The sequence below is a fragment of the Bubalus kerabau genome, chromosome 17 (genome assembly GCF_029407905.1).
Source record: "Bubalus kerabau isolate K-KA32 ecotype Philippines breed swamp buffalo chromosome 17, PCC_UOA_SB_1v2, whole genome shotgun sequence".
Classification (NCBI taxonomy): Eukaryota; Metazoa; Chordata; class Mammalia; order Artiodactyla; family Bovidae; genus Bubalus; species Bubalus kerabau.
Window position 1 is genome coordinate 28,386,005 of NC_073640.1, and position 17,623 is coordinate 28,403,627.

Consider the following 17,623-nt stretch of genomic DNA (forward strand, 5'->3'; position numbering starts at 1 on the left):
TAACCTTTGGATGGCTCCATAGGGTAGATTAGTTAAAATGTCTTCTGTCTCCTTACTATAATTATCCCTTTGAACTACACGCACCTTAAATTCCTTTTGGGTCTCACTGTATAAATACAGTGAGAAGGCAATGGCAACCCACTCCAGTACTCTTGCCTGGAAAATCCCATAGACAGAGGAGCCTGGTAGGCTGAAGTTCATGGGGTTGCGAAGAGTTGGACACGACTGAGCGACTTCACTTTCACTTTTCACTTTCATGCACTGGAGAAGGAAATGGCAACCCACTCCAGCATTCTTGCCTGGAGAATCCCAGGGACGGCGGAGCCTGGTGGGCTGCCGACTATGGGGTCGCACAGAGTCGGACACGACTGAAGCGACTTAGCAGCAGCAGTATAAATACAACGCCATGAAAATTTGAACATATGGAAGCTCACTCCAATTCTACAATATAAATCTAGCTGCACTATAGTATCATAACTCAGAGATCCATTTAATGGCCACTTATCTTAGTTTCTGGCTCAGACAGTAAAGTGTCTGCCTACAATGTGGGAGACCTGGGTTCAGTCCCTGGATCAGGAAGATCTCCTGGAGAAGGAAATGGCAACTCACTCCAGTACTCTTGCCTGGAAAATCCCATGGACGGAGGAGCCTGGTAGGCTGCAGTCCATGTTTTTAATCCCAGTAGTCTGAATCTTTCCCAATCCTGGACGATGAGACCCAGGAGGGTATTGGTTGGGACTGATGCCGCCGGACCCATTTCAGATCCAAATTGAGATAATGTCTCTAACTCCCATCCTATCCAAAATTTTACCCTTGTTAAAATCCACCACACAATTTGATCAAGATTTACACTTAGAATTTTAGATCCCATCCCTTCCAAGATAGTTTCCCAAATGGTTTTAGTGCCCAAAAGTCGTTGCAAAGAAATGGCACAAAGATGTCCTCAATGGTGTTAAGGATAAGCTGGAATTGGTCTAGTTATAAGTTGGGAATAAAGGGTCAGCACTTGTAAGGGTTATAGGGAGGAAGTGAAGTGAAGTGAAGTCGCTCAGTCATATCCGACTCTTTGTGACCCCATGGACTGTAGCCTACTATGGCCCTCCGTCCATGGGATTTTCCAGGCAAGAGTACTGGAGTGGGTTGCCATTTCCTTCTCCAGGGATTGAAAACAAGTCTCCTGCAGTGGCTGGCAGATTCTTTACCACTGCACCACCTGGTTAGATGATAGCCCTGGGGTAAAGTGGGGAGAGGTTGGGGTATACACAGAAAATAGAACAGAGTGGGCATGGGGGCAGTCAACTCTAACCAAAGGGGACAGAGATTGCTCAAGGTGCTCTTTCCCATTCTATTTTATTCTGGACTGTTGATAATATATTATCTATTAAAGAAATTAAGAAAAGAAAGGATTAAAAAAGAAAGACACATGTAGTTCTCTGTGCAATGATACAGGACATCCCTAGGTATATTGCCAGGAGGGAAAGACAGGAAGGGCACAGGTGGGGTGGAGCTACCTGTATTTTGTGTAAATAACCCACTGACTCACCCTGGAATGTCACACCCATAATGCCTCCGGCAAGGGCCAGGGATGGGGGTGTGGGCAGTGACCCAACCAGGATGAGAGATTATATATTCATTGATAACCCTTTGTATTCATTAATAGCCCTTTGGACTGCTGAAGTGTTTTTGCTATAAGTCTGTATATATTTTTAAAAGAATAAAAGCATAAAAAAAAAAAACTGGCCCATCAACATTTACACAGTGCTACATATAAAATGGATAACCAACAAGAACCTACTGTACAGCACTGTTATGCTATATAATGTTATGTGGCAGCCTGGATGGGAGGGGACTTTGGTGCAGAATGGATACATGTATACATATGGCTGGGTCCCTTCCCTGTTCACCTGAAACTATCACAATATCGCTAATTGGCTATACCCCAAACAAAATTAAAAGTTTTTAAAAAACAAAGAATAAAAAAAGTGAAGTGAAAGTCACTCAGTTTTGTCTGACGCTTGCAACTCCATACAGTCCATGGAATTCTCTAGGCCAGAATACTGGAGTGAGTAGCCTTTCCCTTCTCCAGGGGATCTTCCCAACCCAGGGATCGAACCCAGGTCTCCTGCATTGCAGGTGGAGTCTTTACCAGCTGAGTCACAAGGGAAGCCCAAAATAAAAAACAAAACAAAACAAAAACCAGGCCCATCAATAGAGAAATGGCTAAATGAACTCGGGTCCAACCAGTGACATTCTGGAATAGCCTGAACGGTTAAGAAGGAGGGAGACAGCTCGAAGAGATGCAGGTGCACCGGGTATAAGACAAGTAACTGAACAAAGGATACAGAATTAAGCCATCAGTGTTTTTTTCAAATGCCTGGGAAAAAGAAATAGAAACACCCCAATACAGCAGTTCCCTTGGGGAGACAGGCAGGGGATCCAAGGATAATTTTAGTCTTATCTGTAATAGGTTTTTGCTTTTTAAGGAGAACGTGTCCATATATTGGTTATATAACTACAAATTGACTCCAAACATTCAAGAATCCCCCAACCACAAGTGGGGCATGTAGGTGGAGCTAACAATACAGGCACTGCTGTGCTCCCTACAGTGGAGCATGGAGCAAGGTGGGGAGCGCGCAGCATCAGGAATGCTGCCCTAGGGAGATGGAACCCACAAAACTCAATGCTAAGGAAAACCCTGTGAGTCCCCAACACTGCGATCCAATATGGCCAACCTCTGCTCGTACCTCTCAGACCTCAACAACACTGTCTCACCAGGCTAAAGAGCTGACTTTCAGGTCCTGTCCTGCCTCCAGTCTGGAGAGGAGCTGCCATGCCTCGTGGGGCTGGAGAGAGACCCAGGTTACCAAGAGAAAGGACTTTCTCACACTCCCAGGTGTGCAAGGATGCAGCAGGCATCCTTTAGAGAGACTGAGCTCCCTGTCCCTGGGAGCCTACAAGCTCTTGCTGAGGAGACACCTGGGGACCTTTGGGAGCAAGTGTAAGAGCCCTAGATTTCTATGACCCTGTGAATCCTAATAATTTCCCTTCATTCTCACACACACTGTGCTAAGCCCTCTGCAGGCATCAGCTTCCACCTTCCCCAAAATCTCACCATCACCATTTCACAGACAAGGAAACTGAGGCTTAGGGATATTAGGGAACTTGTCCAAGATTACAGAGCCAGGATTTGAAACCAAGCTTCTCTGCTTCCACCAACCCTCTCACTACCGCCCATGGATCACTGTCATCAAGTGGCAAGTGAAGCTTCCGATGTGTTTGTTCACCTGCTAACTGGGAATTGTGTGTGTGTTCAGTCACTCAGTCATCATGTCCCATTCTTCGTGACCCTATGAACTGGAGCCCACCAGGCCCTTCTGTCCATGGGATTCTCTGGGCAAGAATATTGGAGAGGATTGCCATTTCCTCCTCCAGGGGTCTTTTCCGACCCAGGGATCGAACCCACGTCTCCTGCATCTCTGCATTGCAGGTGGATTCTTTACCGCTGAGCCACTAGGGAAGCCCCAAGGATAGGATAGAAGCTTCTAAACACAAATGGCCCTACTGTCACAGACCATTCATAGGGCTTCTCTGTCCCAAGCCCTCTGGCTGCCCTTGTTCCTCAACCTCTCTAAGTCTGTTCCTTCATCAGTAAACCCACGTGGGGCTTCCCAGGTGGCACCAGTGATAAAGACCCTGACTGCCAATGCGGGAGACATAAAAGACATGGGTTCGATTGCTGGGTTGGGAAGATCGTAGGAGGAAATCATAACCCACTCCAGTATTCTTGCCTGGAGAATGCCATAGACAGAGGAGCCTGGTGGGCTACAGTTCATAGAGTTGCAGAAAGTTAGACACAGCTGAAGCAATTTAGCATACATGCATGCAAACCCAGGAGATCACCTTTCTCCCCGGGGCTGGAGGAAGATTAAAAAAAATAATAAGAAGAAGAAATGTGCACTTCACTTTATACTTACACTATATAAGTCTCTGGGATCAGCCAAGTTAACCACAGCTTCCACAAAGTTCCTCCACCCACTGGCCACACAAAGATCTGCAGCATCAAAGCTTCTAGGTTTTTAAGACCAAGAGTTATCTCTAGACCAGGCATGCCTGCTTCCTTTTTTATTTTTCTTCCTTTTTAGATGCTATCTGTATAAATTCATGCTTCCCTTTTTGCCTAGGCTGCTAGGAAACTCAACAAAGAATCAACAGCCTTAAATTTATGACAGAGTCTAGATTCTTCTCAGCTCTCTTTAAGTCAGCCCCTACCCCATCTCCACACACACACACACACTACCAACTTTTAAAAATATATTACTTTAACTCTTCTGTCATATGTGACTTAATATCATATCCCATTTCATATTATTTCTGGAGCTAGATGGGGTGGGGGAAGTGACAAATCAGTGAACACTGAGGTTGGTTCTTCAAGACACATTTAATACTAAACAAAGAACACATCTCCTTCTCAGGAAGCTGGGGTCTTCCTACCCAGCCCCTCTTCCTCCTCCCACATCTGGAACCCTTCACCAGATCTTGGGAAACACAGATGTCTGATACCTTCCCATGTACTGCCTCCTCCAGGCAGCCCACCTGATCCCTCCATAGGAAGCTCATCCTTTGAGCACCTCCCTCAGAGACCAAGAGCTCCAGAGAGCAGGCACTGGACCTGGGGTCTCCATTGCTCCCACAACAGCACCACACCCAGTGTCCAGCTGGGGAGGAGCCCAGCTGAGTGTGATAACTAAGTGCAGATCAGAAAAGTCAGGCCACTGGGGGCTTCGATCCCAGCTCTAACACTCTATGAGCTCTTGGGCCAAGAACTAACCTCTGAGCCTGTTTCCTCACCTGTAAAGTGGAGGAATATACAAGAAAATGAAGCTCTTAGCAAAGAGCCTGGAGCCTAGTTGGCATCTGAGTGGTGGGAGCCACACTGGCTGCCCAGCAGACGTGGTGCCTGTTGAGTGGAGCCCCCTTTGTCTCAGACCCCATGGAACTGTCCATTGCCAGAGAAACAGTTCAGGAAGCAGCTTCTCCCACAAGCCAATTGGTGAAGTCACAAAAAGGGGCAGGTCTTCATCACTTCAATGGGAGACTCTCATCCGCCCACCCTGGGATCCAAAAACACTGCAGGGAGGGCAAAGGAAGGCCATCCCACTCACAGCCAGTCCCTGGAGTCTTAAGTGCCAAGCTCCCCCACAGCTCTCTGGGCCAGTCCTACATTCCATCTACACCTCTGTCTACATCTGTGTGTGATGGGAGCCAGATGCTCAGGACTGGGCTGCTAAGCCCACAGGGACCCCCAAATCAAGAGACACAAGCCTCCTCCAGTGGAAGCTACTTCAGTTCTTGCAGACACAGCAGGCCCCTCCTCTGCTGCTGCTAAGTCGCTTCAGTCGTGTCTGACTCTGTGCTACCCCATAGATGGCAGCCCACCAGGCTCTCCCGTCCGTGGGATTCTCCAGGCAAGAACACTGGAGTGGGTTGCCATTTCCTTCTCCAATGCATGAAAGTGAAAAGTGAAAGTGAAGTCGCTTAGTGTGTCTGACTCTTAGCGACCCCATGGACTGCAGCCCAGCAGACAGGACCTGAGCATCAGCCCCTTTTGCATTTGAACAATGAGACTTGGAATAAGGGGAACTAGGTCCCTCTAGTTCCCCTTATTCCAAGTCTCATTGTTCAAATGCAAAAGGGGCTGATGCTCAGGTCCTGTCTACTAAGAGTGAACCCTGGGGGACCCAACCCATGGCCTCCTCATCCTCAGCCCAGCTTAGCCCCCTGTGGTTCCAACCCCCTCTAAGGATGCAAACAGAAAACCAACATCACTTATCTCCCTCAGCTTCTGGCCACCCAGAAACAAGTGCTTCAACTCCGGTGTAGCAGAGCAAAATTTGCCATCCCAAAACTCATCTTTCCAGCATATCAATTTTAAGCTGGTTATTTGCTAAGAAAAGCAGGCAAGGGAAAAGCTGAAAACCAAGGCTCCTTACCCTTTTGTAAGAAATACGTACATCTGTAAGGATGTCTCCCTCACAGTAGCAGAGAGAGGAGGTTGACCAAATCTCTAGAAACACATCCATGGAAAAAGCAATGACTTAAATCCGCACAACCTTACCCTTGTTTCTTGTGCTTTTCCCGGTCACATCCTGTAACTGACCTCACATCCTCAACATCCTCTTTTTCTTTAGCTGAAGATGGGATTTAAAGGGAGGGCTTTGGCCATTTTTTTAGCTTCTCAGTTTTTCTGGGTCTCTCCCATGTGTACAAAGCATTAAACCTTGTTTGATTTTTCTCATGTTCATCTCTTTCATGTTAGTTTAACTCTTAGACCAGCCAGAAGAACTCGATCGGTAGAGGACAACTTCTTCTTCCCCTCCACTGGCTAAATCAACCTGCTGGCTACTCTCCCCATGTGTGTATCGTGTTCAATCACTCAGTCATGTCTGCCTATTTGCAACCCTATGGACTGTAGCCCACAGAGCTCCTCTGTTCATGGGATCTGCCGGGCAAGAATACTGAAGTGGGTTGCCATTCCCTTCTCCAGGAGATCTTCCTGACCCAGGGATTGAACCCAGGTCTCCAGCATTGCAGGCAGATTCTTTACCATCTGAGTCACCAGGGAAGCCTGCTCCCCACTTTTCTTCCGCTTCCCCAGCCCCAAGCCTTGGCCTGCACAGTCGCCTGCCCTTGTAGCAGGCGACCTTTCCCTACTTCTGCCTCAGATATCAGTGAACTGAAGTGAAAGTCGCTCAGTCATGTCCAGCTCTTTGCAAACCCATGGACTATACAGGCCAGAATACTGGAGTAGGTAGCCTTTCCCTTCTCCAAGGGATCTTTCCAACCCAGGGATCAAACCCAGCAGGTTCTTTACCAGCTAAGCTGCAAGGGAAGCCCAAAGGGCAATGTCAAAAGCCACCTTTCTTCCACAAGCCTTCCTGAACTCAGAACTGATTCTCTCCTCTGCGCTTCCACACCCTTGGGTCAGGGACATCCTTCGTGCTTGGCAACTGCTCCCTTCACAAGCAGCCAGAAGCCTAGCACTCAGCATCGCTCCAGACAGGCCCTTCCTACCAGCAGATTTAAATTTGGGGGAAACTCTGCCCCTCCCCCTCCCTTCCCAGAGAATCTGCCAGACAACTCAGAGGAGTTTAAAATGCAGATTTCTGGGCTGTAGTGACTGAGATTCCAATTCCACATTTTTTCCTGGGGTGGGGACAAACACCTACAAGCCCCTCCAAGAAAGCCTGAGGGTGAGGTTGGGGACAGGGCTCACAGGAAGAGATCTGAGGAATTCTGAAAGAGATAGCAATAAGGAGTTTATGATCTCAGCCACAGTCAACTCCCAATCTTGTGGTCTTGTTTTTGCTGACAGTATAGGGCTTCTCCATCTTGGGGAAAACCATTAGACCATTCTGGTATGACCTAAATCAAAGTGGAAGTGACAAATAGATTCAAGGGATTAGATCTGACAGAGTGCCTGAAGAACTATGGATGGAAGTTCGTGACATTGTACAGGAGGCGGTGATCAAGACCAACTCCAAGAAAAAGAAATGCAAAAAGGCAAAATGGTTGTCTGACGAGGGCTTCCAAATAGCTGAGAAAAGAAGAGAAGCTAAAGGCAAAGGAGAAAAGGAAAGCTATACCCATCTGAATGCAGAGTTCCAAAGAATAGCAAGGACAGATAAGAAAGCCTTCCTCAGTGATCAATGCAAAGAAACAGAGGAAAACAATAGAATGGGAAAGACTAGAGATCTCAACAAGAAAATTAGAGCTACCAAGGGAAATTTTCATGCAAAGATGGGCACAATAAAAGACAGAAATGGTATGGACCTAACAGAAGCAGAAGATATTAAGAAGAGGTGGCAAGAATACACAGAAGAACTATACAAAAAAGATCTTCATGACCCAGATAACCATGTTGGTGTGATCACTCACCTAGAGCCAAACATCCTGGAGTCCAAAGTTAAGTGGGACTTAGGAAGCATCACTACAAAAAAGACTAGTGGAGGTAATAGAATTCCAGCTGAGCAATTTCAAATCCTAAAAGATGATGCTGTGAAAATGCTGCACTCAATATGCCAGCAAATTTGGAAAACTCAGCAGTGGCCACAGTACTGGAAAAGGTCAGTTTGCACTCCAATCCCAAAGAAAGGCAATGCCAAAGAATGTTCAAACTACAGATCAATTGCACTCATTTCACACACTTGCACAGTAATGCTGAAAATTCTCTAAGCGAGGTTTCAACAGTATGTGAACCAAGAACTTCCAGATATTCAAGCTGGATTTAGAAAAGGCAGAGATCAAATTGCCAACATCCGTTGGATCATAGAAAATGCAAAAGAATTCCAGAAAAACATCTACTTCTGCTTTACTGACAACGCCAAAGCCTTTGTCTGCGTGGATCACAACAAACTGGAAAATTCTTCAAGAGATGGGAATACCAGACAACCTGGCCTGCCTCTTGAGAAATCCGTATCCAGGTCAAGAAGCAACAGTTAGAACCGGACATGGGACAGCAGACTGGTTCCAAATTGGGAAATGAGTACGTCAAGGCTGTATATTGTCATCCTGCTCATTTAACTTCTATGCAGAGTACATCATGCTAAATGCCAGCTGCATGAAGCACAAGCTGGAATCAAGATTGCTGGGAGAAATATCAAGAACCTCAGATATGCAGATGACACCACCCTTATGGCAGAAAGCGAAGAAGAACTAAAGAGCCTCTTGATGAAAGTGAAAGAGGAGAGTGAAAAATTTGGCTTAAAACAACATTCACATTAAAAAAAAAAACTCAACATTTTAGAAAACAAAGATCATGGCATATGGTCCCATCACTTCATGGCAAATAGGTAGGGAAACTGTGGAAACAACGACAGACTTTATTTTTGGGGGCTCCAAAATCACTGCAGATGGTGACTGCAGCCATGCAACTAGAAGACTCCTGCTCCTTGGAAGAAAAGCAATGACCAACCTAGACAGCTTATTAAAAAGCAGAGACATTATTTTGCTGACAAAGGTCCATCTAGTCAACAGTATGGTTTTTCCTGTAGTCATGTATGGATGTGAGAGTTGGACCATAAAGAAATCTGAGCGCCCAAGAATTGATGCTTTTGAATTGTGGTGTTGGAGAAGTCTCTTGAGAGTCCCTTGGACTGCAAGGAATCAAACCAGTCAATCCTAAAGGAAATCAGTCCTGAATATTTATTGGAAAGACTGACGCTGAAGCTGAAACTCCAATACTTTGGCCACCTGATGCGAACAACTGACTCATTTGAAAAGACCCTGATGCTGGGAAAGATTGAAGGAAGGAGGAGAAGGGGATGACAGAGGATGAGATGGTTGGATGATATCCAACCATCCAACCGACTAGATAGACATGAGTGTGAGCAGGCTCAGGGAGTTGATGACAGACAGGGAAGCCTGGGTGCTTCAGTCCATGGGGTCGCAAAGAGTTGGACACGACAGAGTGACTGAACTGAAGGGAAAGAGATAGCACTGGTCCAGGAGGAAGTGTGATCACCTGGGTAAAGAGGGAAGCTTGATCTGGGCCCCTGTCTTCTGTGCTGACCCCTGGCATTCTTGCTAGGACCGAGCAGTGGGACAGCAGAAGGTGCCCTAATGGAAGATGGATCTTGACCCGCCTCCATCTTCCCACTGCTGCTGCTAAGCCACTACAGTCGTATCCGACTCTGTGCGACCCCACAGACAGAAGCCCACCAGGCTCCCCCGTCCCTGGGATTCTCCAGGCAAGAACATTGGAGTGGGTTGCCATTTCCGTCTCCAATGCAGGAAAGAGAAAAGTGAAAGGGAAGTCGCTCAGTCGTGTCCGACCCTAGCGACCCCATGGACTACAGCCTACCAGGCTCCTCCGTCCATGGGATTTTCCAGGCAAGACTACTGGAGTGGGGTGCCATTGCCTTCTCCGATCTTCCCGCTAGTCCCCTGAAAACGCAACAAGCCCCTCCCACAGGGCAGCCACCCAGCTCCCAGACTGGCACCAGAGGGTACTGCGGGGCGGGGCGGGGGTGGGCGAGAAGCTAACACCTCCAAGCCTGAAACTGCTGCCGAAAGGGGTGTGCCCATCGATCCGCCTCGGCAGGGGTCTACAGAGGGTATTGCATACAGGATTCCTGCCTCTGCCTTCCCACCAAACCCTCCCCCAACGCTGGGCGTGGTATCTTGGCCCTCAGGGGCCAAACCGGCCGGAAAGTGGCAGGTTTCTCAGTGGAAGCTAGATGAGTCGGGCTCCCTCGCAGGGGCCCGTAGGGCCCACTGAAGGGTCTGTGTTGCCCCCGGATGTGCCCGCTCGATTAGACGAAGAGTGTGCTGGGGTGCAGCCACCGGGAGCAGCTCGGAGCTCGGCAGAGGATCAGCTGAGATCGGACTTTGCCTCAGGCTGGGGGTGCTGGAGGGCTGAGGGCATAGTCCTGGCAAAGGGAGAGCCAGAGTCCGGGAGAAACAGTCGCGCGCAGTGATTGTGGCGTTTGTGAGCGCTTCTGTGGATGACTTCTTGGTGACCAGCGGGGACGGAATGATGGGGCGCTGGTGATGGGCACTCTGACATTGGTACATCTTGCGTGTGCTCTAAGAGACCGCAACTAGGGCGTCTCGCGGTGAGAGGGTACCAAGGAGATCCCGGGAGCGTCCGTCCTACAAGCGCCCCCCGAGGAAGGCAAGGCGCACTGGGGCGTGTGTGAGCCTAGGTTGGGGGTGTGCGGGGAGCAAAGAAAAAGGGCAGCTCCGGAGTCCCTGACCCCTCCAGGCCCGGCCAGGACCCCCCTACACCATCACCCTAACCCGGTCCCGGGGCCCAGGCCCCGCGAGCGCGCTCACCAACTGCAGGAGCATGAGCGCACCGAGGCTGGAGCGCACGAACCCCAAGTCGGGGCTCAGCGTCGACACCACTGCGCCGCCTCCCTGCGCCGGGCTGCTGGTCCTCGTGTTCACTTTGGACGGGAACTCTGCCATGTCGCCTCAGCTCGCCTCCCGAGGTTGCTCCGGCCGTCGTCGCCGCCCCTCCCGCGGCAGGTGCCGGCTTCTGCGCGGCTCCTCCCCGGGGGGCTCCCGCTGGCGCTGAGGCTCCCGGAGCTACGCGCGGCGTCTGGGCGGGGAGCCGCGAGCCCCCAGGTGCTACAGGAATCCCGGCCCGGCCCTCGTCACGAGACCCGCCCCGTTAACCCTTCGATCACCGCCGGCCGGTCCAGCTCCGACCCGCACACGAAGTCGCCAATTCTTTACAGACGCGGAAAGTGAGGCCGCGGTCAATGAGATGGCTCCACCAGAACCAGCCTAGACTTCCGCACCTGTCTCTCCCCGGAAAGCCGGCTGCTGGCAATTTCCCCCACATTCGGGGCGGCTTTGATCGCTCCGCGCCCTCCTCGCCGTTGGCTTCCGAGCCTCGGGATAAACTGGCGGAGGCTTGCAAAGCTACCCACATCCCTCCTGGATGTCTCTCTAGCGCTGTGTGCTCTTGGGCGAGCTCCTGCAGTTCTCTGAAGTCTCCCCTTAAAGCAGGATCGTCATCGCTGTGTCGAGACTCCCAAAGGGTCCCAGATGACCGAGCATCCATGAGGGGAGGGTCTGGATGAAATGTGGGAGTGCGTGGAAGGAGATCCTTTTATGACTCAATTGATGTGGTCTTCTCTTCTGAACTGATGGAGCGGTAACTTAGAAGATCGCTGAGCCTCAGTATCCTCGCCTGTAATACAGGGAGAGGAATGAATCTCACTTCACAGAGCCTCCGGCAGAATGAATGAAATATTGCACGGAAAGTTTTTTGCCATTAGGTGTGGGGCGGGGAGGTTGTCAGAAAGCGGGAGATGATGTTGGAGTTACAGTTTCTTTGCTCCACGTGCGCCCTGAAACTCACTTGCGCGCGCGCAAACACACACACACACACACACACACACACACACACACCCCTCAGGCTATAGAGACCAGCACAGACAATTGTTTCATTTATTCATCACCAGAGATTGTTGAGACCTTACTATATTGTCAGACCCTATCCCAGGCCATGTGAATACACAAGCAAAAAAACACACGAGGCCTTCTCGGATCCCACTTCCTACTGGAGGTGACAAGTATAAACTGGAGAGAAAAAATAACTTCAGATAGTGACAAGTGCTATAACTAAAAACAACAACAACCAGGAATTCGTTGGCGGTCCAGTGGTTAGGACTCAGGGCTCTCACAGATGGGATGGGTTCTATCCCTGGTTAGGGAAATCAGATATCACGTGGTGTGGCCCATAAAGAAATATGTAAGTAAAACAGGAGTGTGACAGAGATGACCACGAGGTAAATTTTAGACAGAGTAGTCAAAGATGACCTCTCGGAGATTTCCCTGGTGGTCCAGTGGCTCAGACTCCATGCTCCCAGTGCAGGGGGCATGAGTTTGATTTCTGGTCAAGGAACTAGATCCCGCAACTACAGATTCCACAGGCCACAAGGAAGATAGAATATCCCACCTGCTGCAGCTAAGACCTGGTGCACCCAAATGAATAAGCAGATATTTTAAAAAAACAAAAAGAAATCAAAGATAATCTCTCAGAGAAGGTGACACTTGATATTTACTCAACTGGATATTCAACACCCCCCCCCCAATCCCCTTCCCAAAGCACCTGAGACCCTCTTTTCCACCCCATGCAGACAGTAGATACTCAGGGAATGAGAAATGCTTCTTGGTAACAGCAAAATCGTTACCCAGAGCCCAGCCTCTCTGCAGACTGCTCGAGGCCAAGTGCAGAACAAAGCTGTCGAGCAAACCCTTGATTTTAGGATGACACAGAAAACAGTAAGACAATTGTTTCCGAGGCAGATTCTAAAACAGTAGAGTATTTTTGTTTTGGTTTTGGTTTGGATTCTGTGTTTTTGCTTAATCCCACTTTCATTCCTTTCAAATGGCAACAAGCAAGACTCAATCACTGTACTGTTTTTTTTTTTTTTCTTCGACCTTTTCTTCCAAACCAATTTCACTCGCCTCCGGTCAGAGAAAGTGGGAAGGAACCTGTCCCCAGACTGGAATGTGACGCCCACCCAGAGACCCCACTTTTGCCAAGGAAGCCCTGGGTTCTTGGGACAGGGGGACAGAGAGCCAGCTGAGGTTGTGGAGGAGAGGGTCTCTCTGTTCCCAGGGTGAGTTCCCCTCCTCCTGTGCGAAAGGCCACCTCCACACATCATCTAGAGCACCTGTCTCGTCTTGTGCGTGCTTAGTCGTGTCCGACTCTTTGCGGCCCCATGGACTGTAACCCCCAGACTCTTCTGTCCATGGAATTTCCCCGGCAAGAATACTGGAGTGGGTTGCCATTTCCTACTCCAGGGGATCTCCCCAACCCAGGGACAGCACTCACGTCTCCTGTGTCTTTTACATTGGCAGGCAGATTCTTTACCACTGAGCCACCAGGGAAGTTTTCCTTAATTCTACAAAGTCTCCCTACTCTGATCAAGCCCCTACTGTGTGCAGGGCCTGTTGTCCATGGGGTGGGGATGGAGCATAATTGCAGAGGCTGTGGGGATTCCAGCACTGAGCAGATGTTCGGTGTGCACCAGGGAAAGACATTACTTTGCCAACAAAGGTCCATGTAGTCAACGGTATGGTTTTTCCAGTAGTCATGTATGGATGTGAGTTGGACCATAAAGAAGGCTGAGCACCCAAGAATTGATGCTTCTGAATTGTGTTGGAGAAGACTCTTGAGAGTCCCTTGGACTGCAAGGAGACCAAACCAGTCAATCCTAAAGGAAATCAATCCTGAATATTCACTGGAAGGACTGATGCTGAAGCTGAAGCTCCAATATTTGGCCACCTGATGTGAAGAACTGACTCATTAGAAAAGACCTGGATGCTGGCAAAGATTGAAGGCAGGAGAAGGGGACAACAGGGGGCAAGATGGTTGGATGGCATTACTGACTCAACGGACATGAGTTTGAGCAAGCTCTGGGAGATGGTGAAGGACAGGGAAGCCTGGCATGCTTCAGTCCATGGAGTTGCAAAGAGTCGGACATGACCAAGCTACTGAACAACAGCAGGCACTGAGAACAGTGCTGTGAGCCATTCAAACAGAGACTCTACCCTCAGGGAATGTGATGGGAGAGACAGTCTCGAGATATACAAATCCACAGATATATAATTTGATGATAATACTACAAGAGAAATCAAGATGCCCTGGGAAAGAATAATAGAGATTTGGGTGTGTCATTTAAATAACTGGGTCAGGGAAAGTGTAAGCACTTAGGCAGAGACTTGAAGAATGCATAAGAATCGGACAGAAAAAGAGCATTCTAGGCTCAGAAAACTACCATAGGTGCAAAGGTCCTGAGGCAGGAAAGACTTTGGCATCTTTGAGGAGGGACATAAATTGATAAAATGAAGGGACTGGGGAGAGGTGAAGTTCAAGAAGCAGCCAAAAGCCAGGTCAATGGTGGTGCCCAATTGTGTTCAACTCTTTGAGACCCCCTGACCCCACCAGACTCCTCTGTCCATGGGATTTCCCAGGTAAGAATACTTGAGTGGGTTGCCATTTCCTTCTCCAGGGGATCTTCCAACCCAGGGATCAAATCTGTGTCTCTTGCGACTTCTGCTTGGCAGGTGAATTCTTTACCACCTGGGAAGCCTGGAGCCAGGTCACCTAGGTCCTAAATCCTTGCTAAGAGAGTGTTTGGGCTGTGCCTTGGGGCATTCGGGATCTTAGTTCCCAGAGCAGGGATTGAACCTGTGCCCCATGAAGTGGATGCACAGAGTCTTAACCACTGTGCTGCTGCTGCTAAGTCGCTCCAGTCATGTCCGACTCTGTGCGACCCCATAGACAGCAGCCCATCAGGCTCCCCTGTCCCTGGGATTCTCCAGGCAAGAACACTGGAGTGGGTTGCCATTTCCTTCTCCAATGCATGAAAGTGAAAAGTGAAAGTGAAGTTGCTCAGTCGTGTCTGACTCCCAGCAACCCCATGGACTGCAGCCTACCAGGCTCCTCCATACACGGGATTTTCCAAGCAAGAGTACTGGAGTGGGGTGCCATTGCCTTCTCCACTGTACCACTAGAGTATTCCTGGATTTTATTATTACAAAAAGGACCATTAGAGGGCAGACCATCTGATTTCCAATTTTTTCAAAAATTCACAGAAAGATTCTTTTGCAGGATCATCCAGCAAAATCTAGAAGCCAGCTTTGGGAGGTTGCTGATTAAAATCAGCCAATATTGACCGAACAGTTTTCCAACTGGCCCTGTGCTTTCCGTCTTTTCCAGTGAGTCAGCTCTTTGTATCAGGTGGCCAAAGTATTGGAGTTTCAGCTTCAGTATCAGTCCTTCCAATGAATATTCAGGACTGATTTCCTTTAGGATTGACTGGTTGGATCTCCTTGAAGTCCAAGGGACTCTCAAGAGTCTTCTCCAACACCACAGTTCAAAAACATCAATTCTTCGGCACTCAGCTTTCTTTATAGTCCAACTCTCACATCCATATATGACTACTGGAAAAAATCATAGCCTTAACTAGACGGACCTTTGTGGGCGAAGTAATGTCTCTGCTTTTTAATATGCTGCCTAGGTTGGTCATAACTTTTCTTCCAAGGAGTAAGTGTCTTTTAATTTCATGGCTGCAGTCACCATCTGCAGTGATTTTGGAGCCCACAAAAATAAAGTCTGACACTGTTTTCCTCGTTTCTCCGTCTATTTGCCATGAAGTGATGGGACCAGATGCCATGATCTTTGTTTTCTGAATGTTGAGCTTTAAGCCATCTTTTTCACTCTCCTCTTTCACTTTCATCAACAGGCTCTTTAGTTCTTCACTTTCTGCCTTAAGGGTGGTGTCATCTGCATATCTGAGGTTCTTGATATTTCTCCCAGCAATCTTGATTCCAGCTTGTGCTTCATCCAGCCGGCATTTAGCATGATGCACTCTGCATAGAAGTTAAATGAGCAAGGTGACAATATACAGCCTTGACGTACTCCTTTTCCAATTTGGAACCAGTCCTCTGTCCCTTGTCCAGTTCTAACTGTTGTTTCTTGACCTGCATACAGATTTCTCAGGAGACAGGTCAGGTGGTCTGGTAGTCCCATCTCTTGAAGAATTTTTCACAGTTTATTGTGATCCACACAGTCAAAGGCTTTCATGTAGTCAATAAAGCAGAAATAGATATTTTTCTGGAATTCTCTTGCTTTTTCAATGATCCAGCAGATGTTGGCAATTTGATCTCTGGTTCCTCTGCGTTTTCTAAAACCAGCTTGAACATCTGGAGGTTCTTGGTTCATGTATTGTTGAAGCCTGGCTTGGAGAATTTTGAGCATTACTTTGCTAGCATGTGAGATGAGTGCAATTGTGTGGTAGTTTAAGCATTCTTTGGCATTGCCTTTCTTAGGGATTGGAATGAAAACTGACCTTTTCCATTCCTGTGGCCCCTGCTGAGTTTTCCAAATTTGCTGGCATATTGAGTGCAGCACTTTCACAGCATCATCTTTTAGGATTTGAAATAGCTCAACTGGAATTCTATCACCTCTACTAGCTTTGTTTGTAGTGGTGCTTCCTAAGGCCCACTTGACTTCACATTCCAGGATGCCTGGCTCTAGGTGAGTGATCACACCATCATGGTTATCTGGGTCATGAAGATCTTTTTTGTACAGTTCTTCTGTGTATTCCTGCCACCTCTTCTTAATATCTTCTGCTTCTGTTAGGTCCATACCATTTCTGTCCTTTATCGAGCCCATCTTTGCATGAAATGCTCCTGTTGGTATCTCTAATTTTCTTGAAGAGATCTCTAGTCTTTCCCATTCTGTTGTTTTCCTCTATTTTTTGCACTGATCGCTGAGGAAGGCTTTCTTATCTGTCCTTGCTATTCTTTGGAACTCTGCATTCAAATGGGTATATCTTTCCTTTTCTCCTTTGCTTTTTGCTTCTCTTCTTTTCACAGCTATTTGTAATGACTCCTCAGACAACCATTTTGCCTTTTTGCATTTCTTTTTCTTGGGGATGGTCTTGATTCCTGTTGCTTATACAATGTCACGAACCTCCGTCCATAGTTCATAAGTCACTCTGTCTATCAGACCTAGTCCCTTAAATCTATTTCTCACTTCCACTGTATAATCGTAAGCGATTTGATTTAGGTCACACCTGAATGGTCTAGAGGTTTTCCCTACTTTCTTCAATTTAAGTCTGAATTTGGAATAAGGAGTTCATGATCTGAGCCGCAGTCAGCTCCCGGTCTTGTTTTTGCTGACTGTATAGAGCTTCTCCATCTTTGGCTGCAAAGAGTATAATCAATCTGATTTTGGTGTTGACCATCTGGTGATGTCCACTTGTAGAGTATTCTTTTGTGTTGTTGGAAGAGGGTGTTGTTGGAAGGCAGTGGCTCAAATCCTGGAAATCCCCGCCCTCTTCTCCAAAATAGTTGGAATAATCCCCCCACTTATTGGCCTATGAAATTACCCAGCCCATAAAACTAATCACCTCATATTTTGGGGCTACTATCCGCTTTCAAGATACCACATTTGGTTTATGAAATGTGTATGTCTGTAAATAAGTCCTCTTCTTACCTATCACTGCTTCTTGCTGAATTCCTTCTGTGCTGTGACATAAAGAACCTGAGCTCCATTAAGTCCTGAAACCAGGTTAATGATCCCAATTAAAAGATA

At 48.0% G+C, this 17,623-nt stretch overlaps 2 protein-coding genes across 2 annotated transcripts in view; both read right to left on the reverse strand.

The window, feature by feature from the left end:
- The window catches only part of PLLP (plasmolipin), a 29,601-nt gene extending 18,500 nt beyond the window's left edge, over positions 1-11,101 (reverse strand). The window contains exon 1 of the mRNA XM_055553912.1: positions 10,834-11,101. Coding sequence (XP_055409887.1) covers positions 10,834-10,968 — 135 coding nt within the window. The 5' untranslated portion in view covers positions 10,969-11,101. The remainder of the gene's footprint in view (positions 1-10,833) is intronic.
- PSME3IP1 (proteasome activator subunit 3 interacting protein 1) overlaps positions 1-17,623 on the reverse strand; it is a 348,568-nt gene that overhangs the window by 106,855 nt on the left and 224,090 nt on the right. The gene's annotated exons all lie outside the window — the stretch shown is intronic.